At 40.9% G+C, this 26,648-nt stretch overlaps 2 protein-coding genes and 1 pseudogene across 2 annotated transcripts; 2 read left to right on the plus strand and 1 right to left on the minus strand.

The window, feature by feature from the left end:
• The first annotated feature begins 502 nt into the window (after window positions 1-502).
• LOC117502651 lies at window positions 503-4,320 on the plus strand (annotated as a pseudogene).
• Window positions 4,069-12,405, plus strand: mep1a.2 (meprin A, alpha (PABA peptide hydrolase), tandem duplicate 2). Its single transcript, XM_034161714.1, has 15 exons — window positions 4,069-4,153; window positions 6,136-6,250; window positions 6,331-6,355; window positions 6,439-6,492; window positions 6,580-6,617; window positions 6,698-6,773; window positions 6,857-6,974; window positions 7,881-8,056; window positions 8,327-8,548; window positions 8,641-8,787; window positions 8,983-9,198; window positions 9,312-9,758; window positions 10,792-10,965; window positions 11,587-11,788; window positions 12,174-12,405. The coding sequence occupies exons 2-15, from the start codon at window positions 6,188-6,190 to the stop codon at window positions 12,322-12,324; spliced, it is 2,109 nt and encodes a 702-aa protein (XP_034017605.1). The 5' UTR covers window positions 4,069-4,153; window positions 6,136-6,187; the 3' UTR covers window positions 12,325-12,405.
• Window positions 12,406-17,557: 5,152 nt separating this feature from the next.
• adgrf3b (adhesion G protein-coupled receptor F3b) lies at window positions 17,558-25,974 on the minus strand. The gene is made up of 8 exons (XM_034161898.1): window positions 25,749-25,974; window positions 25,375-25,620; window positions 22,448-22,644; window positions 22,183-22,368; window positions 19,609-20,910; window positions 17,860-17,901; window positions 17,710-17,739; window positions 17,558-17,611 (listed from the first exon to the last, which is right to left on the minus strand). The coding sequence occupies exons 1-8, from the start codon at window positions 25,972-25,974 to the stop codon at window positions 17,558-17,560; spliced, it is 2,283 nt and encodes a 760-aa protein (XP_034017789.1).
• Between the last annotated feature and the right edge of the window lie 674 nt (window positions 25,975-26,648).

Below are 26,648 nucleotides of genomic sequence, written 5' to 3' on the forward strand. Positions count from 1 at the left end.
AAGCATAGTGATTATTCTAAGTATTGATTAGGCAGACTGGTCCAGGTCTAGTACTTTCTGTGCTGCAGGAATCAAAGAATGGCGTCATTAACAAACGATGCAGATGGAAGCTTCCCGTTCCTTATATTCTTGGTGATGATTTGGGTACCTTTTTTTATTATTATTAATTAGTTTTTAAATATACAAAATTATTCTGAATGCAGTGTTGTAGCTGTTATTCATGTAAAACCTTACTGGGAAAGTATATCCAATAATAGTTTGGGGGTTTTTCACCTCACGTTTATTTGACAGTCTTTCCTGAAGTTCCCTGAATGGTTTTGTTACATTTCAGTTCATTGTACTTGTTAGATCTGAACACGAAGGGCTGCATCCACCAGGCCTTTGAAATGTTTCGACTGAAGTCCTGTGTCGATTTTAAGCCTTACGAAGGAGAGAAGTCCTACATCAAATTTGAAAAGCGGGATGGGTATGACATTAAATTATAAAACTGCTTTGTAAGAATGATTTTTGGATCACTTGTAGAGTCTAACACTGTTCTACCCTAAAATCACCATATTGGCTCTTTAGACCGTCTTGATTTCATATTAATATATGGATGAAAATTCATCCCACATCTTCTGGAGTCATTCTGATTTCAAGTCTTTTCTGATGCATTTTCAACCACTTATGTTTTCCTTTGTTCGCCTTGGACTGAACATCTCCACCTGGTTTGTTATAGATGTTTCTCCCAAATTGGCAGACTGGTGAGATTGTGTCATTGAGGCAGGACTGCGACGACAAAGCTGTGATAGAACATGAACTGCTTCACGTTCTGGGCTTTCTCCATGAACAGTCCTGCACTGACAGAGATGACTGTCAACATCTGGCTGGATCAGGTCCTACTATGTACGCAGATGCAGCTCTTCCATAAAATTTGGTTTCTCTTTGGGACTATTATTTAAGGAATCTTTATGAATTTGAATGCAGAGGTTGATGGTCTTTTTTTTAATGCTGTCTGTCTGAGTGACTAACAAAGCATTTCTCACAGCATATAAGAGCAACTTCAAAAAATATAACGAGGACTACATCACAGATCAAAACACGGCGTACGACTATGATTCCAGCCCTCCTTCTTCAGTAAAAATGAGTCCATTCCCACCATCACTACTAAAATTCCAGAGTTTTTCAACATCATTGGTCAGGGCCTCGACTTCAGCAAGATGGACACAGTGAGACTCAACCGGATGTACAACTGCTGTAAGTATCTGTTGGAAGTAAAAATCTTTTTTGTTTTGTTTGTTTGATAATGTTGTCTCACGTGTGACAATAACATGGCCTTATATTACAAATCAGTCCTGCCACATCTCTTCCCCCGTCAACTCCACCTTGCCTACATTCTTCTTCACCTCTCCATTACATTGAAGAGTTGACCCCAAGTATTGAAACTCTTCTACGCTTACCACATCAACTTCAACACCCCAACATGTGCCCTCTTATTCATGCATATGTACTCAATCTTTCACATGTTAATATTTATTTACCTCTCCAGGCATACTTCAACCTTCTCTGCAAATCACAATTTCATCTGCAAACATCATAGCCCAAGGAGATGGCTGTCTGATCTCAACCTGTCAGTCATCACTGCAAAAAAGCAAGAGCTCAGAGCTTATCCTTGATGCAATACTGTCCTCATACACATCCTGCACCACCTTCACGTACCTGTTTGTTCCCAACTTCATCATACAACAAGTCACCATTGGGAACCTCGAGGTTCCATGAGTTGGGAACCTGGTGGACCTGTCAAGTCAGACCGAAAATCCAGTTACTTGTAGTTGTGAAACTTAATTGAAAGTGCTCCAACTTCTGTTTGTAGATAATTCAAATGTTGTGATGTAACCATGACTGTCACTACTTTAGTTGCAGGATACCAGGATACAGTGCATTAATTCTTTGTTTCCTTTAGCTGGTCCTCTCACACTTCTGGATCAGTGTGCCTTTGAGTTTTCCAGCATCTGTGGTATGATCCAGGCTGCCAGTGACGATGGTGATTGGGTCCATACCAAGGGTACTGTGGGTTCAGAGGATCACACCTTGCTGGGACAATGCAGAGGTCAGAACTGAATCTACTCCAGAAATCAGTTAGTGTTCTTAGTTCAGATTACATCATTCACAGGATGAGGATTCAAAATAGTGTTTTTTTTTTCCTTGTCAAATGTGATGAAAGTTATGGTTGAAGAAGTAGACGCTTGTATTGTTGACCTTTTTTCTTCTTTGTCTTTCTTCAGATGCAGGTTACTTCATGCACTTCAGCACAAAGACTGGGAGTCCTCAGGAGTCTGCTTTGCTGGAATCACGAATCCTCTACCCCAAGAGGAAATTTCAATGTCTGCAGTTCTTCTATAAGATGACGGGAAGTCTGAAAGATAGGCTCGTCATCTGGGTCAATATGGATGATGGCACAGGCACTGTTCAGAAAATGAAGAAAATCCACATATTTTATGGTACAAAACCCTTTAAATAGGCTTCATTAAGCCATGTTGACTTGTCGGTGTTGTGGTAATTGTTGAACATGAATATCTATTGTCACAATATTCACAACTGCTATTTAAGGTTTCGTGTTTTTGTTACAAAAACAGTTATAGTCCAAAGTATTCACAGCACTTACCATTTTTCCACTTATGTCGCAAGCCTTATTCCAAACATAAAATGTGTAGTGTAAAAAAAAAAGTGAAGTGCTATGAATACTTTCTGAATGTAGGAGGCAGCATAACACATCTGATGAACGTTGTTATGCCCTTATTTTTCTTGCAAACAACTAGTTTGGACAACGTATCTTAGTTGGTACCTCAGGCACCTACCTAGCCAGTAATTTTATGATTAGTTACTGGAAGGAATGTATTTTGCAGGTTTACATGACTTTCCAAGCTTATATGACTTAACTGTTTCTATTTTGTAATACTGCTAAAGTCTAACTTCTTAAAATACAGCTGTATAAAAATGGTTGGTGGGGTGTTTTGGTAATGGGAAGCCAAAATACTAGTGTCCGTCGTTCTTTATGCCGCTTGATTGTATATGGTCAGTGCAAGCTTTTGACATTCTTTCTAAGTCCTCACCAGTGCTCAGGACAAGATGCATTAATTCTGATGTATACTAAACTGTTGTTTTCAGGGGATTCAGACCCCACATGGAAAATCGCCCACGTCCCTTTGGAGGTTGGGGTGAAATGTCACTGTGCTTTCCAAGGTGTGCGTGGCAACACTTCTGCATCTGCTGGTGGAATCTTCATTGATGACATTAGCCTGACAGAAACTCGCTGCCCAAATGCTGTGTGGAAGATCCAGAACTTCTCCAAGATCTTGGAGACGGCTGATTTCAACACAGCTGTCTATAGTCCTTTTTTCTACAGTCCTGAAGGCTACAGACACATTGTCATCCTCAAGCCTCGGTCAGGTTACAGTGACTACACTGGGGAATACATTGGGGTGTACTTCTACCTGGTCAGCGGGGAGAATGATATGGCGCTGACATGGCCAGCAGTAAACAGACAAGCCACTTTGGTTGTGATGGATCAAGATCCGAACATTTTGCTGAGGATGTCAAAGGCTCGCAGCTTTACAACTGATTTTGCAAGTAAGTCACTATTTGTTCAGTGCACCTTTGAAAAATTCTATGAAATGGGTTTTTACACTGAATTTTCAGGCTGGTCCCTTCAGAGAACCACTCAAGCCATTCATCTGAGTGCAGCTTTTTTTTTTTTTTTTAACAAGGGCATAATTTTTTTTTTCTCTCTCTCTCTCTCTCTCTGCTAGTGTCAAATGGAATGTTCGTCTGGGACAAACCCTCCAAGGTGGGATGGTATGAGGAGTCCTACGGTTGTTTCATAGGTCCATCAAAAACCTTGGGTGCCTTTATTCGGCACTTTGACCTCAGGCGCCACAATTACCTTAAGAATGATGACCTCATTATCTTCGTCGACTTTGAGGGTGAGTGGTCTTCAGTGAGAGTTTGAACATGAATGAGTCATTGTTTTTGAAAATATGCTGAATATTGCTGGATGCCAAAACACTGTGTTCCCCCACCCCACCCCTAGATATCACGTATCTGATCAAAACTGAGGTTCCAGTAAAATCAACGAGTGACGTCAGGGAGAAGTTTTGTCCTTGATGAAATATATGTAAGCCTGAAGCCTTTATTACTTTTTTACTGAACGCAACACATGAAGTGAACATAACCCTTATTTAAAATATTCAGAGACAACAATTTGAGGTTGGAATGAGAAGATCAACATTAGACACCAGTGAAGATGACAACAACTTGGAGATCCACTCATAACATCCAAAATGGAAAAATTAAATATTGAACTAAAATTGACTGTATTACTGATTAATAAACATGTGAAAACTGTTTCAAAGATCTTGAAGATTTTGTTCTGCTGCAGTATAGTATGCAGGTCTTTTCTTTTTTAAAGTAAAACTCTTTAATGTTCCAGCATGGAGCATGGTCACCTTTTCACAAAAAGTGACCATATTCCGTTTACAGTGTTCCCAAAAAGGTGATTGCATGAGTACAGGAACTTGATTTGTTCAACATTGGAACATTAAATAAACTTTAAAATGCAGTTGTGCAGTAGTAATGTCCTTTTTAAATTGCATGAATCAAGAACTATCCAAACTCCTGGCGTACTGAAGTCCGGCTGTGCTGCTGGAACAACGGCACCAAAAAGAGGAAAAACTCTGAGGTTGTTATTATTATTACAGGACAAGTGTTGAAATATTTATCAGTGAGTCGAATATATCTCACTGTCATTTATTTCATTTTTACTGCCTCTGGGGGCAAATGCTCCTGGTGACCATAGTGTTAAGGTGATGGGCGGAGCCACAAAACACACTTTAACCTGTGGCCTTCTTTTATCTTTAGAAAAATTCCATCTTAGGCCATAACCTGGGCCCCAGCTGAGAGCTAAGCCCTGTCCTGCTGTATGTCCTCTAAATCATTTCATGACCTGAACTTTGTCTGGGGGGGGGGGTCAAAGGTCAAATCTTGAACTGTCCCTTTGATTCAAGAGTCAGTAATTAGTGGGTTCCAAGATTCTGTAAGCCTAAAAATGGTTTTGAAATGGAACTTGTCCACATTCATAGTTTTATAATAAAACAACACCATTGGCTGGATGTCCATTGAGTTGCTTAATTTGTCAGTTCAGAGAAGACTGAGCTGATTATCTGACGTGACATAGACGTCTGTAAGATCACTTAACACCATCTCTGGGTGGTTTTAGGATTCAACACTGTGAAAGAGTTAAATATCTTGGCGTAACCAGTAATCAGTGTCTTTTGATGTCCTTATTAGAGACAAGACTAGACATGACTTTTTTTTCTCCCACTGGCATAACATTGTTATGGTTACACCTATTTTCTCGTTTTGACACAGACTCTGATTCATGCCTTTGTGTCCTTGAGAAATCGATTTCTGAGCTGTACAGTTCTTTGACACGAGTGCTTCAAAAGATCGAGAACTGTTGCTGCTTGAGTTTTGACCGGATCTTTTTCCACTCCAGTCATGGCCTCTCTTCACTGGCTTCCTGTTCATGTGAGGATAGCTTTCAAGCTTCTCCTGCCAATATACAAAATGCTGAATGGTTGTGAGCAGACTTTCCTTGCCAAGCTGGTTGAGCCGTATGTGCCGCCACAGGCCAGCATTCTCAGACTTCTGGCTGCTTGTGCCTCCTTTGAGTAAAGAAAAAGCTGGCAGGTCATACGTTCTTCAGTGCTTTTGAACCATCTGCCTGCTGACAACAGACAGTAGCACATTTGGTTAAAGTGTTTTAAGCCTAGACTTAAACTCCCCCACACACACGCACACATAACTGAATCAGTTTTTTTTCTTCATTTACCTGTAATGTTTTTATAAATAAAATTTTAAGGCACAAAGCTGAGATCTTGAGTGCTCATGGACAAATATGAAGGAAGATTTAAAATTAGAGTTTCTTTATTGACTTAGAAGATCAGAAGTCTACGCTTCCTCCTCACCCACATTTTTTTGGTTTATTGTGTATCAGGTTGTTGATGCGCAGCCGTCACCCATTCATGTATTCATATCCTCCACACCAGTAGTCGTGAGTGAGTTAACTGATAAATGCTGACCAAAGTTCTTGTCTAGCTGGTGTCTTTATGGTCGGGTTTACGCCCAGAGTGTTTGAGTGGAAGACAACATGGCTGGTGGAGACGGCTGGATGATGATTTTAGCTTCGATTGGACTTCTTGTTGTCTTGAAGGTATTTTCATTTCAAATGGAATCGCACTCGTGATTAAAACGCGTCAAGCTTTTAAAGTTGTGTGTGTCTTTGTGTAACAGGTGAACGGTGTCCTGATACTTAACGGTTTGTTCATTTATTTCACTCTTCACATAATACAAGCCAACAACATTTTCTCTTGTAATAAAATTAAACTGTGGATCATCCAGGTGACACTGTGGATGCAGATGAACTGAGAGATGACATACTTGACATCAATAAAGGTATTTTGAGTTTAAATGCATTGTTGTTATATAGTCTGTGTGCCTGTGAACTTACATTTTGGCTGACTTGTCTTTTTCATATTTTAGGGTTAACACACCTGTTTGAGGGTGATATTGCTGGTGATGTAAGTGTATTTCACACAGTGTCCTACCGTTTGTTTCTTTTTTGAAGTTAAATTTTTAATGTGGTTGCTGTGTGTTGCAGCACACGAGAAATGCAATCCTTGACGAAACCAAAAGATGGAAGTTTCCTATTCCGTACATTTTAACAGACAGTTTGGGTACAGCGTCCACAAAAGAGCTCATTTCATGTCAAGTGCTTTAAAACGTGCACTGATTTACAGACGACATTGTGTTTCGGCAGAGCTGAATGCTAAAGGCGTGATCCTCCAGGCGCTGGAAGAATACCGACTGAGAAGCTGTGTGGACTTCAAACCCTATGGGGGCGAGAAGAGCTACATCTCCTTCACAAAGCAATCAGGGTAAACCTTCCACCACTGCTCAACCTCAAGAGACATGAAGTCAAGATGTTAAGAAATAAAGTGCAGAAGATTGTCAGGCAGGTAAGATACTGTTTAAGATTAAAAACTCCTCATCCTGCTGACAAGGTTTGAAAGCTACATTTACTTTAAAGACTCATTTATTATGGCCAGAAGTTGTAAAAACAGATATCGCCATCTAAAACTAAAAACAAAACAAACAAAAAAACCTATTTCATATATCTGATTAAAAAAAAAAATAGCCAAAATAAACCCTTTAGTAGATCCATATGGTGTTAAAAATATGAAATTTTGCATTCCTTAGTGTAACTTTGAAGCATTTAATTACTTAGCTGAGATGAAATGAACATGAAAATTCAGAGAATCTTAGACTGAAATGCATACTGGAGCAGAGAGGAATAATAGTTACTTTGAGACACGGTAGAAAAGAAAAAAAATGGTACGTGAAAATTCAGTAAAGTATATATTATACATACCAATTCTAAGGTAGAGCTCTAGGTGCCTGGTCTTGAGAACCAGGGATGGTAGGTTTATGTACATGTACAGCATAGCTATTTTGGCTCGTCAAAAATTCCACTTGCTTTCTTCCCCTTCTTTTATCCTGCATGACATAACAGTGCAACAGTTTAATCATTTTGTATTTAAACCTGCTTGTAGCCATGATTGTGTCACTTCCATAGAGGTGCAGGACTTGCAGCTGCAGTGAAAAATGAGGCCACTGTGATTAAAAATGTGATTGGAGCAAAAACAAAAAAATAACATTTCAAGAAACATTTTGGGTTTCAGAGGTTTAAAATTATTTTAATATGGTAAAGAAAAAAATGTTCTTTTGGAGCACTTTTGTGGTGATAATGCTATTCTCTTAATTTGTCCTCCACACTGTTTCAGATGCTGGTCGTCCGTTGGAGATTATAAAACGGGTCAGAATGTGTCTATTGGAGCACGATGCGACACCAAAGCCATTGTAGAACACGAGCTCCTCCACGCTCTGGGATTTTACCACGAACAATCTCGCTCGGACAGAGATGACTACGTCAAGATCTGGTGGGACCAGATCGAAGAAGGTGGGTTATAATTTAAATAATTTTATATGCTCACTTCATTGCAACTGTAAAACTTTGACTCGTTTGAGACCATGATTGTGCTGTTGCCACAGAGGTGCAGAACTTTCAGGTACAGTCAAAAATGAGGCTACGTTGAGCAAAAATGCGTCTGGAAGCTGTTTGGGGTTTAATAAATGAATGTGGCCATAGCATTTGAAGGAGAATGTCACGTTAACGTGTTATAGACGACTGAGCGAAGTGTCCAAGCCTAAGAGACTTGTCACCTCACAGGAATGGAGCACAACTTCAACAAGTATATGGACGACTTCATCACTGATCTGAACACGCCGTATGATTACGAGTCCATCATGCACTACAGACCACTGTCCTTCAACAAGAACGAGAGCGTCCCCACCATCACCACCACAATTCCCTATTTCAACGACATCATCGGCCAGCGGCTGGACTTCAGTGCCGTTGACATCACCCGGGTGAACCGCATGTACAACTGCGGTGAGTCTACTGTCAGACCTGCACTTGGGTCAGCAGATGGACCTGAGCAGTCACATGATGTGATGCCGTCTCACATGTGCTCGCTGTTATAGCCAACAGCCTCACGCTGCTGGACCAGTGTTCCTTTGAGCTGATCAACATCTGTGGGATGATCCAGAATGAAGATGACGGTGCAGACTGGGTCCACATGCTCAGCAGCCCAACTGACATGGACCAGACTCTGGCCGGACGCTGCAGAGGTACAAGACTCCAAAAACAATACCATATAATCCAATTAGGATTATATGGTTTAAACATAAACATTAGTCACCACACTTTGTTTCACAAAACAAGTTTAATGTAAACTGTTAATTAGATGTTAAAATTTCTTGACCTGTAGAGATAATGATGTTAACACAGATGAGCGTCGTGACTCGTGAATTGTTTCTCGCTAGATTCTGGCTACTTTATGAAATTTGACACATCAGCGGGCGCGGCGGGAAACAGCGCCTTGCTAGAGTCGCGCATTCTGTACCCGAAAAGGGGTGAGCAGTGCCTTCAGTTCTTCTACAAGATGACCGGAGCAGCCGGAGATAAACTCGTTATCTGGATCAGGATGGACGATGGCACCGGGACCGTCCGCAGCCTCAAGAAGATTCACACAATCACAGGTCATTAAATGTCAAAGTGCACAAACGTTGTGCTGCGCTAGAATATTGTTAACGTGACATCAGCATGTGGCTGTTTTGTTGAATGAAAGTTGTGCTGTGGTTTTAATTTGCAGGTGAAGGAGACGATGCCTGGAAAATCATCTATCTGAATCTGAAAGTAACACAAAAGTTCAGATATTCCTTCCAGGGCATCAGAGGCTTATCCACGTCATCGGGTGCCATCTTGATCGATGACATCACTCTCAGTGAGACAGTTTGTCCCAGTGCTGTGTGGCAGATTCATAACTTCACGGGTCTTCTCAGCACCCCAGGTGTCAACACCCGGGTTAGAAGTGACTGCTTCTACAGTTCAGAGGGGTATAGCTTTGGGATCAGCATTTACCCAAATGTTAGACTAGCCAATGATGTGGGCTATGTAGAGATGGGCTTTCATCTCTGCAGCGGGGAGAATGACGGTGTGATGGAGTGGCCGGTGAAAAACAGGCAGGTGACTATTGTCGCCATGGACCAGGATCCTGACGCTAAACTGAGGATGTCCTCTACAAGAAGCTTCACCACAGGTGGGTCCAGTTTACCCTCATTCCCGATGACTGTTGGAAAAATCCCAAATTAATTTTACAATTCTAAATAATTAAACTTAAAGTTTAATGTAAAACTTAGTTTCTCACTCTGTGCACACCGGAGGTCCCTTGAAGAACATCAGTTGCAAACAGCAGTAAACAAACACTGAGGCCATCACAGTGGCACCAGCCATCCATGTGATGTGTGGTGGACCTCATGAACAATCCAACAAAAAGATTAGAATGTGTCCTTCAGCCTCTTCTCGAGTACTGGAATATGTTCTGGCGCTTGGGATTGATTCTGGTTCCGACACTGTCCAATACTGTCGCTGGCTCAGTGGCGTGTTGGTTTGTAGAGTCCAGCAAACTAGACTTCAGGGATTTGGCTCAAGACTAACATCCAGAACTGGATTCAGGCATCAGAAGATAATGCGTATAGTGAAAGTTTCAGTCTTGTAGAGAGGTTTGCTTATCTCGGTGGTGACATTCATGTCTCTGGGTCCTCAACCTTCAGATCACGAGACTCCAGTGAAGACCTTATGGATTCGTCAGGTTCCTGGACCGTGGTGCTTCACAATGCTGATACCTTTGGATGACAATCAAGTTCCAAGTCTTTAAGGTTCTGATGCTTGGATGTTTTTGGTTTTAGGTCTCTTTGGAGAATCTTTGGGTATCGCTGGAATGACTTCATGTCAAATGGGTGGTTATTTAGAGAAACACAGACGGGGAGTATCACTTGTATTGTGATTAGGGAACATCAGCACCAACGTTTTGGCAATGTGGTGTGTTTCTCTGTGGGTGGTCCAGCATGTTGTTGCTCTGTGGTGGAGAAGACCAAGTGGACGTTCACGCTTCATCTGGCTACATCAGATAGATGGTTACTTTCCCTGACGTATTTGTTTTTCCAGAAATTATTAAAACTCCCCAATATTCAGTCGGCCCTCCATCCGTTACTTCCCACTTTGATGTTTTGTGTTTAACACTGTGTGTGTGTATGTCCGTGTATGTGTGTGTGCGTGCCTGCATGATTTAGACACGAGTTCCACATGGAACAAACCAACAGCTGCTTCAGGAGCATCATGGGATGACGCGTGTCAGTGTTTCAGAAGTCCCGACTATGGCTGGCGAAACTTCATTTCTCACCAGCAGTTGCAGAGGAGGAGCTTCCTGAAGAACGGCGACCTCATTGTTACCGCAGACTTCAACGGTAACACGGCTTTAGTACAAAAAAACCTGAAAGTGAGAAAGTTCTGTTTTTCATTTACACTCCAGTAATGCTCAGATCACTTCTTCCATGCTGTAATATGTTCAGTCACAAATATAATTCAATGCATGTTGTAATACATGTTATTTATCACATTACTGATTTTATTTTTGTGCACAATTAATAATGATTATTTTAGAAGGGAATGCAGGAATTCCAACCCACAGTATACCAGGATTTTCTCCAGGATTGGTCCAACATTTTAACAATTTTAAAATTTTCTTCAAAAATTTAAAATTTTTTTCAAATATTCAAAAGAATATTTGAAATAGTGACATTTAACTCGAAGGTTGTGAGAGGATGTTGATGAAATTTGGTGAGCAGATGGCTATTATTCTAGACAAGGAGTGATTTATAATTTGGAATTTGATCTGGAACATATGTGGCCTTGGTGGAGGTGTGCGCTCACAGAGTGCCTTGTACTTGCTTCTGTTCTGTAAGGTTTTTCCGTAATCATGCTGGCGTGCCAACAGGATCACATTGTTTGCTGCCTGTTTAAGTGTCTGTCAATTAAATACAACAAACTCATAAACTTATTTATTTTATTTAAACTCATTTCTTCAGATCTGACCTACTTGATCAACACTGAAGTGCCCATCAAACCGAGCGAGGACGTCACAGATGAGGAGCCAGTTGGACAGGCGGACATGAGAGTGGAGGCTCCAAAGCGCAGAGAAGCACGTGCTGCACCACATGACCCCTGTGACCCCAACCCTTGTCTCAATGGCGGCGTGTGTGTGAACAGTGAAGGGAAAGCAACCTGCAGGTGTGTGTGTTTGTTTCTTTGGACATGCAGCTGAAAAAATGAAGAGCCTTAGATTACCTTGGATTCAAGGTTGCAGGATAACATATAATAAACAATGCATCAGCATGTTTATTCAAAATAATCCAAAATTCTCCATCAAGAATTCAGGCGTACACATAACTGGTGCACAGGTGCATGTATGTGCGCACACTAAAAAGTGATTTGCAGCAGAAATCACAGATTGCAGGAAAAGTGCCTCCCTTTGTGTTTTCTGCTGCGCATCATTTTTTTAGCACACACACACACACACACACACACACACACTTGAGCACCAGTTATGCGCACGTCTTCTCAGAAAGCTTTTTTATTTTGATTCATAAAAATGTTTTTGTCTGCTCATCTACAGATGTGCATCAACCCAGACTACTTACTACATCGGCGACAGATGTGACAAACTGAAGATAGATGGCGGGATTTTGGGCGTTCTGATTGGTGGAGCAGCTGGCATGGTGATTCTGACCGCAGCCATCTTCACCGTCATCAGGAGATCTCGCTGATCACGCTGCAAACTTGCTCATGATCATTCTGCAGACAAAAAAACACAACCAATGTGAAGCTTCGGGCTTCTGTCAGGACAAACAAACATAAATTTCTTAATTAGAGGCAAACTAAGCTAAGGTTAGACGTTACCCATGTGAAGCAGCTAGAGGCCGCCCCGTGTTGTAATTTGCTGCAATATAAATATAATGATTTGAGTTTAATTCATACTGAGGAGAAAAGAGACTTTGTATTGTTTATTTTTCATTGCAAATTATTTTTTACAGGAATCATTAAACTAAACCAGGTTTGTTTGCTACTGAACTGTGAGGTGACAATAAATGGACCAAACTGCTGCAAAATAATGTCTGGACAGAAAATGGCAAATATATTTTATAAAAACCTGTCATACTTTAGAATATGGAGTCTGAAGGAGCAGAGGATTCACCTCCAGATGCTGAACATAGATGAGCTGATAGTCTGGTTGGTCTAAAGCTGAATTGTGTGTATTGATGTGTTTCAAAACAAGCAAGTTTGTGAAGATAGAAGTGTGGAAACTCACTGACCTATGAATTGTAAAAAAATGTCCACTTAAATATTGTCTCTTTTAATTGGTTCAAGGTGACCACACCAACTTTTTCCCATCATCTTTTTCACACTCACTTTTCAGTTTTGTTCAAAAAATCAAGTGAAAGGATATAAGAGCTACGAAAGTAAGTCTTAGTGTGTGGGGTCTGTCGTCCAATGTGAGAGATGTTGAGTTAGTGATTGAGAAGTTGTGGGTTCAAATCTTGTTCATGCCACAAAGTTTTTTTAAGACCAAAGTATCAAATAAAAAGATATAAGCCCCACCGGAGCAGGTCTGGTGTGAAGGGTTCACACCGATAGCTTTAGTAATAACTTCATTTCACATCTGCCATTGATGTTTTTGTTTTTTTTAATAAGTCCAAGAAACAAACTGAAAGTTTAGAAACCTGAAGATTAAAAACACACTTGTGGTTGAGTGTGTGAAGACCGATGGAACATTGTGGAGTCGTGGGTTGAGGTCTTGTGTATACGACCAAATTCTGAAGGCCGACAGATGACGGGAAAACTTAAAAGTGCAGTGGGAGATGTTTTTGAGCAGAAAAGGAAGGTGGACAATGCTTTGTGGTTAGTGCTCCTGAGAGTACGAGTATGTTATTGCTGATACAATGTTTGTTCAACCCCCACTGTGTCCTGTGTGTGAAGACTGTCCGGGGGTTATAAGCTTGAGTCTCAGTTGTTGTTTTTGTGTGCACATGCCAAAGTCCAACAAATAGAGCATATGTTCGCAAGTCACAAGCAGGCATCACACTCATGTAGCACAATGTTTTAAGAGACAGCGTAGAGTTCATGAAGTCATGGATTCAAATCCCAATACCACCAAATTTTCCAACATGTCAAGTGAAAAGTACTGAGACAGAAGGTTTGTGGTGGTAAGTTGACAGAAAAGCAGCTTTTCAAACACTGATGTGTCCCATGTGCTTGATCACTGTGAGAAGGTTGTTGATCTCACAATTATGAAGTCCGACAAACACAACATGTGCTGAGGTCTACAGAGAGGAATGTGTTAAGATGTGTTTGACATTGACAAAGTCATGGGTTCAAATCCTGTTCTTGTGTCTTTTTTTTTTTTAGGTTCAACATATAAATTAAAATGTTCTAATGCCTCATAGAGGAAAAGTTCAATGTGTGAACTAGTGTGTCAGTGTACATGCGCTTGTGGTTGTTGAACTAATTGGCTCGAGTCCTATGCGCCAGTGAATTTTGAAATTCAGCCCCCAAAGTGAACGGTGAAAAGCCTTAAGAAGAGCACATTCATGTGTGTACGTAGCTGAGCATTCTAGAAAATAACTCAGGTCCTGCATGAAATCTTTAGGTCCAATATATCAAGTGAAAAGATAAAAACACTACGAAAATAAGCTCAAACATCTTGGGCTTATGGATCAGTGTGAAAGGAAACAGACTAAGAAATTGAGAAAGTGTGGGATCAGATCTTTTGCATGCCACAAAAGGTTTTTTAACACCAACATATCAAGTGAAAACATATAAGTGCTATGAGAATAAGTTCAAATGTGTGGTGCTTGTGGTTCTCTCAGAGTGAGAGGCCCAGAGATTGGTAAGTTGTAGGTTCACATCTTGTCCATGTTGTCAAACTTTTAGGTCCAGTATATCAAGTGAAAGGATATAACAGCTACAAAAGTAAGTTTAAGTGTGTAGGAGCTGTGGTTCTAAGTGAAAGAAGCTGGGTTAGTGATCAAGATGTTGTGGGTTCAAGTCTTGTTCATGACACAAAATCTTTTTAAGACCAACGTGTCAAGTGAAAGGATATAAGAGCTATGAGAGCAGTTCTGCCTGTGAAGGGCTCATAGTGTGGTGGTCTGGGCACTGAATGTGTGGCAGTGTGTGATAAGTGTCTCAGGGGTTCTGGTGTCATAAGTTTGACTCTCAGAACAACAGGGGAATAGTTTTTAGTTCAACAAAAAGTCCAAACTCAAAAGGGTTAAGAAACAGAGACAGCTCTGTGTGTTCTGTGGCTCACTGTGTCCAAAATCTTTCAGTTCAAATCTCAGTTTTTATGTCATGTTTTAATCCAACAACTAAAATGAAAAAGATAAAAGCAGTCAGAGAGACACTCCTGATGTGAAGGGTGTTGGTGGTGTAATAGGAATGTATCCTTGCCTAGTGACACAGTGGCTGGTTCAAATCCAGTCATGTACCAGGTATCCAGATTGTTGAGTAAGTGTGTGGGTGAACGTTCTCAGGAGGGACTGTGTCCTTCGGAGTCTCCGGAAAGATGAAGTATGGGGTTATGCAACATGGGGGAGTGTGACCAGCTGAAACCTTACTGGTATGCTTATGTATTTTTGATCAAGGATGAACATCGTGAAAACAAAAAGTTGATAAGACTAATATTTTTGGAGAAATTAGGGATATTACATAACAACAGTGAACAATGGACATTGATATCACCATTAATCAGTCCCTGGTAACAAGTTCTGAACAAAGGAAACATCTCAACCTTGCCAGTTATAAAACATGATATTACTATAAAGATAATATAGGGCAGTAGGGTGGCTTAGTGGTTTGCACTGTTGTCTCACAGGAAAAGGGTCATGGGATCAATTCCCACCTTTGGCCTTTCTGTGTGGGGTTTGCATGTTCTCCCCGTGTTTGTGTGGGTTCTCTCCAGCTGCTCTGGCTTCCTCCCACATCCAGTAAGTGAAATGTAAATTTCAAATTGTCCGTAGGTGTGTGTGAGGGTGTGAATGTGTTTGTTTGTCTATATGTGGCCCTGAGACAGACTAGCGTCTTGTCCAGGGGTATACCCCGCCTCACGCCCTATGAATGCTGGGATAGGCTCCTTCGTTGGAGGAAAAGGGTTTAGAAAATGAGCAGATATATGTTAAGTTAAAAGTGTGAACATCAGACATGATTTCAAAAACATTAAGCCGGATCCTGTTCTTCACACACACACACACACACACACACACACACACACACACACACACACACACACACACACACACACACACACACACACACACACACACACACACACTTGTGCCAATCATGAGTTTTCGAAAGCTCAGCTGCATTACTAGTCATTTGATAGTGACTATTCATGAAAGTAAATAAACAGCATTTAGCATCTCTGATCTCACAGAAAGCACAAGCTGACAGTGTCTGAAGATGGACATAATTTTGTTTTTGCTAATATCTGCCTTTTTGGAACATCATGATGACGTCTGCTGTTTTACTTTCACCACTCACGTTAGTTCCTTCAATACAAAAGGAAAGCGACTTTTTACACACATGGACATCACTTTTACCCTTGAGAGCCCAAATAACGCTCTCCCGAGTCCTGCTCAACTTTTCATCATATTTCTATTAATAAAGCCAATTTATATAGAGGGTTCTGGACATATTTCTCCCAATCAGGAGACTGAGATGGTTCTCAACATTTTGATGTGCAACACATGGGCATTATACTAAAACAAAGTGCTTTAAAAGGGGAATTTTTTAAATTGTGGCAGAATTGAGGAAATAACCATCAGCCACTAAGGGTTAAAAGCTGTAAACAGTTTGAACGTTTGAATAAGATTCTAACTTGACTCAGGAGTTCAGACCTAGCTACAGACTGGAGTGGTCTAACCCCTGCCCACTGGTGGGCACATGTAAAAAGAGCTGCATCAGCACATTAGCTACTGAGGTTTTTGAATAAACAAGACACCAAAACATTGTTTGCTGTGATGTCCTCTGCAATTTTGAAACAGCAAGATCTCTTCTAACTTTAATATAATTATTCACAATATATTAGGTCATAGTACACATTGTCTATTACGGCTTTTCATCAAAAGGTGCACAGAATCTGTCGACCAAACTTACAAAAAATAAGTTATTGTTAAATTACATAACTTGTGATATGAAGCATTTACAGTTTCCATGCTAGTACTAGTTCTACTAAATACAGCACATTCTATTTGATTGCATCCAGTCAGCTGTGGTTAATCTGTCCATTGGTGGCGCCGTCTCGTCTCTCAGATAATATGGATGTTGTCTTGGTCCTTCATACTCTGCAATGAAAAGATGGCCAAATCTTCAAAACATGAAGAATCCAACACAAATAAAAATGTGTGAGTCCTAATTACCTTGATCATGCACCAGATGTTTCACTCTCCCCCCCCCCCCCACCCCATTTGTGCATCTGCAGACAACAGAAATCAAAATTTTAGCAAAGTTTTACAGTGTTGTAGGTCTTCTATCAAGTAAGATTTATTTTCAAATACAGATACAAAAAAAAAATTTCTGAAGTTTCTTTTTTTTTTTGCTCCATTTGTTTGTTTGCTTGCTTGTTTGTTTTAACTATGATTACGCAAAAATGTATATTACAATTTTTTTAAGGCATGCAGTGGGGAATGGGTCATTTACTTTGGTGCAGATTCACTTTCATTAACAAATTGGGCTCGAAACCTGCAACTCTTTTTTTTAAACCTATTCTGTGAGCATATAAATGTAACATTTATTTCTGATAAAGTGAAAACAACAAAATTATGAAACCTTTATGGTACAGCACTGTAAAACTTAATCATTGTTCCTCACCACTTAATTTTAATTAAACACTGCATCTGTAGGCTGGAATTTTTAAGTTGCCATTTATCATGTAACAAAAGACAGGAAAATAAAAGTTAACAAATTGAATGGCAGCAACAAAACTTCACCTGTATCTCTTCACTTGTCTTTTTCACACTTGGTGGATGTGACCTGTTTCACGTCATTTTTCTGCTTTGATGATGACAGAGCGGAGACACAAACCAAATTACGATCCATGTTTTGATTACTTAATAATATTGTTCTGGTGTCTATCACATTTGTAAACTCACCGCGATGAGCTTTAGCAGTTCCCCTCTAACCTGTTATGAACAACATGCTAAATGTTAAAAAGTGAAATCCTGTTCTGATGGATGGCTGGAAAATTAATAGGCATTCATTCAAGGAAATAAGTTATCCACAAATAAAAATCACAAATTTACCTTTTGCTCTGCAAAACACCCTGTTAGAAAAATGAAAAGGCCCTGAGAAGAAACAAGAAATACTATGTAAGAAGTAGATATCATCATAAAACTGTCTTTTTAAACATGCATTTCATTCCATTTTGCTTTTTATCCTGATTTCTCTCATATCAAACATGATGACAATTTACACAAAGGAATGTAACAATCACCGCCATGCGTGAACTTTCTCTTGTACACCCCTTGACCGTCGCATACAGAAGACACATGCCAGCATCAATATTTGCCAAGAAACCCAGACTTTTATTTTAGTTTATTGGAATGTTTTTCTTTATTGAAATTTCCACCATCAGATCAAGTCCAGGAGCACACACTGGTGCTGTGCCTCTTTGCATCCACCACACTATGGAACCAGGTCCTGGATAGCAACCACCCAGGCAGACAACCATCTATACCCACCTCTTAAAACTAGCTTTCTGCTGCAGCCAAGTAAAATGTGGACATCCCCTTGGACATCTCCAGTCACTGTTGCCCTCATGCCGAGATAAACACACTGCAGGGCCAAAATGATGTAGTTGAAATTCCCTCAAGATGCAGGTGATATACCTCAGCTGAGTCGCCCTATAAATAACCATTCGTTTGACACAAAGTACTCTTTGTGGTGCCCAAGGAACCTCCAAAGAAACCTTGTACCAAAGACATTCAGTCATCACCTTTGGTCACTGATTGGTATCCAGATATCACAGATTTACAGTAAGACAGGAACCACCTGGACCCTAAAGACTTGGATGTACTTTCTCCAAACACCTCTGTCCAGTGACCTCATGAGTCCTTAAACACTTCCTAGACATTGTAACCACAAATGGCAAGGACACTTGATGGTTAAGCATCTCAAGTGCAGCAATTCACCTACTCATTGATTGTGCAAAGATCACATCATCGTCATTGATGTCAAGGTCTGCAATGCTTTCCATGCCAACAAAGACACCTAAGCTACTGGTTTCCATAGCCCTACCCAACACCCAGTCCATGCAAACACTGAACGGTACCGGAGCTAAAACGTATCCCAAAAAACAGTATTCACTTGAAAAGCTTTACACTCTACACTAATTAAATGAAAATCTGCAGACACCTGCTGATGCACTAGTCTCATAAAATGTTTAAAAAGCAATCATTTGTCACACCACAAAATGATTTAGTATTACCACTGAATGATGACATACTGGAATGAACAAACTGAATAAGAAACATCCAGGGTTCAATCATCTCCCAGTGACATTGGACCAGAATGGCTTTCCTTCATGCACGTCTTATTGATATAGTGTTACCATTGTGATGCTGGAATCACTCATTACAAAGAAGTCAGTCCTAGTTGTGCTTATCGTTGGATACCCTAGCATGAACCAGAGAAGAGTCTAGGACTCACCCCGGACGGGACACCAGTTCATCACAGGTTACATCCCCAGCCAAGGACAGTGTCCATTTACAGCTGGGTGGACTGTGACATTTTGTCCAAGGACACAGATAGGTAGGATGATCAGAAAATGAACACAGGCCTGCATGTCGGTCATAGAAACCTGATGCCATTGCAATACCTACCTACTCTGCACTCATTACAAAACCATGAAAATATATATATATATATATATATATATATATATATATATATATATTTTTTTTTTTTTTTAATTCTGACCATTGAGCTTTTTTTTAATCAGGTAGCGTTTACAGTTTTCAGAAATGTACAGTATCAGTGTTATCTGCTTTTACCTGAAAGGCATTGAGGATGGTGAAGCAGTAGGCAAAAAAAGGATGCATGGGAGTCGTATCAAAAATCAGCTGGAAGAAACCAAAAATCCAGGTCACACCAAAGACTGGTGTTAGAAAAACCACCACTTTGAGGATACTTTTTGCCGTTTCCTTGTCATTGGCCTTACTGGCATCAGGTACTGAGGATTTCAACAGGGTGAACATTACTACAACCATGGAAAAGAGGTTTGCCAATACAACAGTTCCCACGGGCAGGAGGAAAGCATGCAGGGAGCCCTCCATGAGTCGCTTGTAGTTTAGCCAGCAAGAAGCAGGATCATGGTAGGATGTGTATGTATAGTTGTAATACATGTAGCTCACTCCCACAATTATGAATGGGCAAACATAGCCGAGGATGCTGGAGAAGAACATGAAGACTCTCTTCCTCAGTGGGTTGAAAACAAAGATGAGTTGGTGTACAAGCATAATACTCAAAGTAAACATCCACCCAAACATAGCTAGGAAAAAGAAGTGCTTGCATATGGTCAAAGAAAGACACAAGGAGTCACTGAGACTGTCAGGAGCGGAAGAAGCCAAGAAACAACAGTGGGCGAGTAAGAGGCACACAGCGATGTTCACCAGAGCCGTGTGACGGAAGTGCGAGAGGTTACTCTTTACTACAGCTGACCACACCAAATGCTCCACAGTGAGAAACAGCACAAGGCAGCATATGGACACCCCGAGTCCCACATAAGTGATCTCCTCTAGGAACGGAAGGTCAATTTCACTCTTAGACATGAGGACAGAGAATGAAGTCAGGTGGGTGCATATGCATATGGTTTTGTTATCATGACTAGTTAGGAACCTGCATCCTTCACTTGACCATATCCGCTCTGTGGTGTTCCAGAAGACGCAGAAATGTTTGGACATATGTTGCTGGCTCAGTGGGAAATCCATCTTGATTTCCATATACGTATTGTTGGCATGCAGAAGTGTCGTCGATATTAAGAGATCGGTGGGCACTGTGTCATGGACGTTGTTTTTCAGTTTATCTGTTAGATTTTTTGCAGCAAAAGATTTGACTGTTCCAGACATCTTGGTCACATTGACATCCATATTAAACAGAGATATATGACATTCCAGATTTGTGCATATTTTCAGTTCTATGTTTTGAGAAGTGATATTCCTGCTCATGTTGACTTTGATGTTCTTCACCAGGTTCTCAACAGACTGAAGGTAATCTGCTGACTTGTCCTCTTTAACAGACATGTTGAACTTATTCCAGTTGTCATTCAACATATTGCTTGATGCACCAACCAACATCTGAAACAGAAGATTGAAATTTTTGTTTTATATGAGGTGCTGCTCTGGTGATCCATACAGATCTACATCGGATACAGTACTTCACATCACTACCACCACTAATATATGTGCTGTGGGTCAGGAAGAAGAGCAGGTTAACCAGCAATAGAAATGACAGTGGCTTCGTCCCTGACTTTCACTGAGATTTTTTAATCACTCTTGCTTCATTTGTACCTCAAAAGAAATAATGTGAACAAAGTCCAAAACACTGAGAAGGAAAAAATGAGAGCCAATCAGTACATGAGACTGGCATCACTGTCAAATCAAGTTCCAAATGACTTTGTGAGGGGCCACTTTACTGCCAGATACAGTCTGTGATTTACGGTTTTATGGAATACCTTTGGATCAGTACTCCAAAAACATCCCAGATTCATTAAGAGACTTAATACATCTTCTTTGAGCCTTCTTGACCGAGTTTGTCACCACAATACCCGAAGCTTCAACTTGCCACACTTCATCTGATTGGCTGGGAGTAGTTTCTGCTCAGTCGCCTTTAGAGCTTTGTCCTCTTGAGGAGGCACAACGCTCAGACAAAGTTGGGAATTTGTTTTTGTAGCTCAATGATCTCCCAGCCACCTTGGTCCCACCTGGGCTTGGCTCAGGGAAGGCAGAGCAAGCAAGCACACACACACACACACACACACACACAGTCCTCAACTTCTGATATGTCTGAGTAATTCCTTTTGTGCTCAGTGTGAAAACAGGATGCCAAGGTCTAGAAATTTTGAACATTCTCAAAACTGACACAGTTTGAAGCAAGCTTATCTGAGCTGTACTGATTTGTGCCGAACAAGATGCCTACTTTGCCTGAAGGTACAGATAAGACATGATGGGGAGGTACTATAGGGGAACTCTGTGCCAAATTTGGCAAGGTATAAGAGCTGGTCTACTTTGCACTGAAATGACACACCATGCAAATAGTGAAGTGGAGTTAGATACACCCCAAATGTACTTAACATATATGCTTAATACTTTGGACACATCAAGATAAGGTCCAAAGTATTTTCATCATGGACGCTTTCTACAGTACAAATGTTTTTGAAATTGTCATGTTAGTCTTGGGGAGAAATAAAATAGTGCCTTTAGCGTCCCATCTTTGGCAATATAGCATTGCTCTTGTGGCACAAATGGCATGATTATTTGTGCCATTTGGAAATGTCCAGCACAACCTATAAAACCAAGATTGTACATGAAGTAATAAAGTCAAAAAACATCATAATCACAGGAACTCACAGGTAAGACTTCCTCCGACAACTGGAAGCCATCTGACACACTGGACATGGTACGTAGGACATCAATAGAGGCTGACAGGTCAGCAGATCCTTCACCTGAACCAGAATTCACCTCAGTAACATGTTGAAGTCCTTGAAATATATACAAAGCTATCTCTGGGGTAGCATTGAGTCCCTCCTTGAAGTCCTGAAAATGCCAACAGAAGATGGTCAAAATGACATCACCATGTACAATAGTACTGATGTCCAAACAGCATCACCCTCACCTCTGCTGCAGACACAACTGTGTTCAGAAATTCAGTGACACAGTGGGAGGACACTGGCTGCCAGGTGGTTCCATCACAGGTACGTGACTTATAGCCAACTCGACCTGCTTCACACTTCCGAATGATCACCGTGTCTCCAGCTGGTGTGTCAGGCCACAACACATCATTAGCAACCTCACTCCTGCAGAATTCATCATCTTGTGAAAATCAGAGAATCATGAATTAATAACACAGAAAGAGTAATATTTTAAAATAAGGTGTTGTAATTTTTTTATTTTAAGCAGATGTGAAATTTCTTCCAAATATTTACTTACCATAAATCACTGGAATGATTAATTGTGCACTTGTTGTCTGACTTTTTGTGTTTTTGAAAGAGACTGTGACATCGTGCGATTCTGTCGTGCGCTTGCAACTAATGGGAATGATGACCAAGTAATTCAGAAAACTTCCAGTGCCTGAAAAGAAGATAAAAGTTTCACTTATTGCAAACTCTTTCCCCTGTGGAACACTCACACAGTATAAAATAGTAAGTGTTTATTTTGAAATCTACACGTCCAAACCAGTGGTCTCAAATTCAAATTAATGAGGTCGGCCAGTAACACACAGCCATTCCACTGTGTATAGTCCACATCCAGGGGTGAATGTAAGCCGGTGTGTGCATAGAGTGTCGCCAGATCAGTCATTTTGATTCATTTGACGGTCTTTGAGGCGACAGAACGCTTCGAACACAGGAACCAGAGTTTACCTTTCCTTGTTCAAGTAAGTACAATTTAGTGTTTGCTTTGGAAAGGGAGAACTTTTACTTTGCTTCATGATCAGTAGAGGACTCAGTAGGATGAATTTGGCAGCATTCAGAACTATTTGGAAGCATTGAAAGCTTTGTGAGATCTCGCAGAGGGACGTGACAAATATAGCAGTGGGACAAATTCAACACAACACTGGAACTACGCACGGGTAAAACACTGAGAGGCGGTACATCATTGTGGTAAGACCAGATGGCTGCTGCTTGAAAAAAGTCCCACATTCAAACCCAAACAGGTTCAGTATCAAAACATCTACTATCAATATGTCATCTGAAACACACGGTATTCTCTTCATTGAATTATAATTGTAAGTCGTCCTGAAATCCCTCTGAAGTTTATGTGCAGTGATTATGATCAGTACCGGACGGTAACGCCTGACTGTGGCATGGTCAGAGTTTGGCAGGAGGATGTTTGGTGCCAAAAATCTCCCAAATAAAATGCTTTGCTGGACCATTGTAGTGGAGTAGGCTTTTTCACGATATTGTGTACTTTTATTCCAACACCACAGAATGCAGCGCAGACAATTTTTTTTTTTTTTTTTGTCAGGAGATGATTGACATGAGTTAAATGTGCGCTACGCAAGTGCGCTCCTGTGGAAATCAAGTACACAATGTGAAAAGGTGCGCTTGATTTTCACACCATGAGATTGCGGCCAGTGGACAGTTAGTGGGATTTTCACTGGGACAAATAATAAGATTCCTACAAAATTCTAAACATTCTTCTGGTTGGTTTACATGCTGTCACATGTTATATTAGAAAGACTAATATTTTTCCCCTTCCCTTTTCCTTTTTCCCCTGATACAACATCTAAAAATAGTCAAACACTGAAAAAAATAAAAAGTTAAGTCAACTGAAAAATGTAACTTAATGAGCTGTGAAAGGTTTTTAAGTTTTCTCAACATCAGGCCTGATATTTGAGCTGACTTGTTCTCCTCAGTAAGACTGAGTTCACACAGAAAAGAAAGTTAAATTGACTCAACTTTGCATAAAGGTGCAGTTTTGTTTTATTGGGGGGGATACCAGTCAGTATTTGGTGTGACCACCATTTGCCTCATGCAGTGCAACACATCTCCTTCGCATCATCCGTGAAGAGAACACCTCTCCAACGTGCCAAACGCCAGCGAATGTGAGCATTTGCCCACTCAAGTCAGTTACGACGACGAACTGGAGTCAGGTCGAGACCCCGATGAGGACGACGAGCATGCAGATGAGCTTCCCTGAGACGGTTTCTGACAGTTTGTGCAGAAATTCTTTGGTTATGCAAACCGATTGTTTCAGCAGTTGTCCGAGTGGCTGGTCTCAGACGATCTTGGAGGTGAACATGCTGGATGTGGAGGTCCTGGGCTGGTGTGGTTACACGTGGTCTGCAGTTGTGAGGCTGGTTGGATATACTGCCAAATTCTCTGAAACGACTTTGGAGATGGCTTATGGTAGAGACATGAACATTCAATACATGAGCAACAGCTCTGGTTGACATTCCTGCTGTCAGCATGCCAATTGCACGCTCCCTCAAATCTTGCGACATCTGTGGCATTGTGCTGTGTGATAAAACTGCACCTTTCAGAGTGGCCTTTTATTGTGGGCAGTCTAAGGCACACCTGTGCACTAATCATGGTGTCTAATCAGCATCTTGATATGGCACACCTGTGAGGTGGGATGGATTATCTCAGCAAAGGAGAAGTGCTCACTATCACAGATTTAGACTGGTTTTGTGAACAATATTTGAGGGAAATGGTGATATTGTGTATGTGGAAAAAGTTTTAGATCTTTGAGTTCATCTCATACAAATGGGAGCAAAACCAAAAGCGTTGCGTTTATATTTTTGTTGAGTATATAGTTTGCACTGAGATACAAATAGTTCATTCAACATGAAGGGAAACATGACGTGCACTGTGTTTACTGAGACGTATGGCACGCCACGGCTTTTTGTGGTCATGAGGCCTCAGTTTAAACAATACTGATGAAAAGCAACACAAATGTGTTTTTAGGCACTTTGTATGCATTTTCATGGAAAACTATACATTTGAATATGTTGGCATTATCCATTTCGCTGGGACTGCTTCATGTTACAGCTCACTTAAACAAGACTGGAGGATAAGTAAGACTGATATCGCGTTGGCTCACCTGTGGGCTTTGGAGAAATAGGTGTCTGGAGAGTTCCCTGGTAGTAGAAGTGAACTTCATAGAGCTCTGTGCTATTTTGGATGATTGTATTGACCATCACTTGCTCGGAACTCTGGGGCTTCCCTGCGCAGTTCACTGTTAGCGGATTGGCTATCATGTCAATTTTATCAGGCAGCAGTGACACACTCAGCAGCGTCCTGGCTGTGTGTGTGACTGACCCACTGCTGAACCCACACTCATATGTGCCTGTGAAAAAAAGAGAACACGATTTAAAATATCCCCACCAACCTCCACCAAAGTTCGATTCATTAGATTAGTATTTGTCCAACAAGGGGTTACTGGATTAGAATGTTTAAAAATTTAATTGCACTTACTGGCCCAGCGGCCCGTCACCTTGTTGAGTTTGACTTGAAGACAGGACTTGTATGTTTCTGTGGGGCAGGTTTGCAGCGTCACCACGGTGCCATCACAGAGCACAGAGCGGGTGGAATCTTTGTACATGTACCAGGCAATGTGGTCTGACGGCTCTTTAAATGCACATTTCAGTGTGACGATGGAGTTGTAGCACACCGTTGTATTTGGGGAATCAATGCTGACCATTCCTGTGTGAGGAAGCCACCACAGACACACAAATTTAACATTCAGACGGGATTATCACGGCCGTAAAAGACACTTTCATCATTGATGAACCTGTTAAATTCATGATTTGACAAACCTTTTTAAAAAAACTAATTCATAAGATCAATAGACTGACTAGGACTGTGTCTGATCTTTTACCGACGCTTTACTGGACCATTGTGGTGAACAAAGAGCTGAGCCAGAAGGTGAGACTCTCAATTTATTGCTCCTACCCTCACCTATGGTCATGAACTTTGAGTAGCAAGTGAAAGAAAAAGGACTAGGATACAAGAGGTGAAAATAAAATCCTTTGTTGGGTATCTGGGGACTCTGAGTACACCTGCTGCTTCTTTGCAATGAGAGAAGCCACCTGAGATGGTTTGGAGCACGTGGTGAGGATGCCCCCTTGTCACCTCCCCAGGGAGGTCTTAAAGGCACATCCAATTGGAAGGAGGCCCCTGAAGAGCTACAGGACTTGGTCAAGGATAAGGAACTGTGGGATGAACTGCTTGGTCTGCTGACATCCGAACAGTGATCCGAACAAGCGGCAGAAAATGAAGTTCAAACAACAGTTCATAAATCAAAGTTGCTTTTATAATCAGTAATCAACTTATTTTACTCAGTGTATCTGAAAATGGGGTTAGAATTATTTAAAA

This window comes from Thalassophryne amazonica, chromosome 21 (assembly GCF_902500255.1).
Source record: "Thalassophryne amazonica chromosome 21, fThaAma1.1, whole genome shotgun sequence".
Classification (NCBI taxonomy): Eukaryota; Metazoa; Chordata; class Actinopteri; order Batrachoidiformes; family Batrachoididae; genus Thalassophryne; species Thalassophryne amazonica.

Bases quoted from the DNA above. Each gene is read 5' to 3' on its own strand.
- mep1a.2 (XM_034161714.1), top strand. From the start codon at position 6,188: ATGGCTGGTGGAGACGGCTGGATGATGATTTTAGCTTCGATTGGACTT. The intron at 6,356-6,438 runs GTTTGTTCATTT...TGGATCATCCAG, and splicing joins CGGTGTCCTGATACTTAACG to GTGACACTGTGGATGCAGAT. The intron at 8,057-8,326 runs GTGGGTTATAAT...GTCACCTCACAG, and splicing joins GTGGGACCAGATCGAAGAAG to GAATGGAGCACAACTTCAAC.
- adgrf3b (XM_034161898.1), bottom strand. From the start codon at position 25,974: ATGGTCAGCATTGATTCCCCAAATACAACGGTGTGCTACAACTCCATC. The intron at 20,911-22,182 runs GTGAGTTCCTGT...CTTCTGTTTCAG, and splicing joins TGTCGGAGGAAGTCTTACCT to ATGTTGGTTGGTGCATCAAG. The intron at 17,612-17,709 runs GTGAGTTTACAA...TCATCATCAAAG, and splicing joins AACTGCTAAAGCTCATCGCG to CAGAAAAATGACGTGAAACA.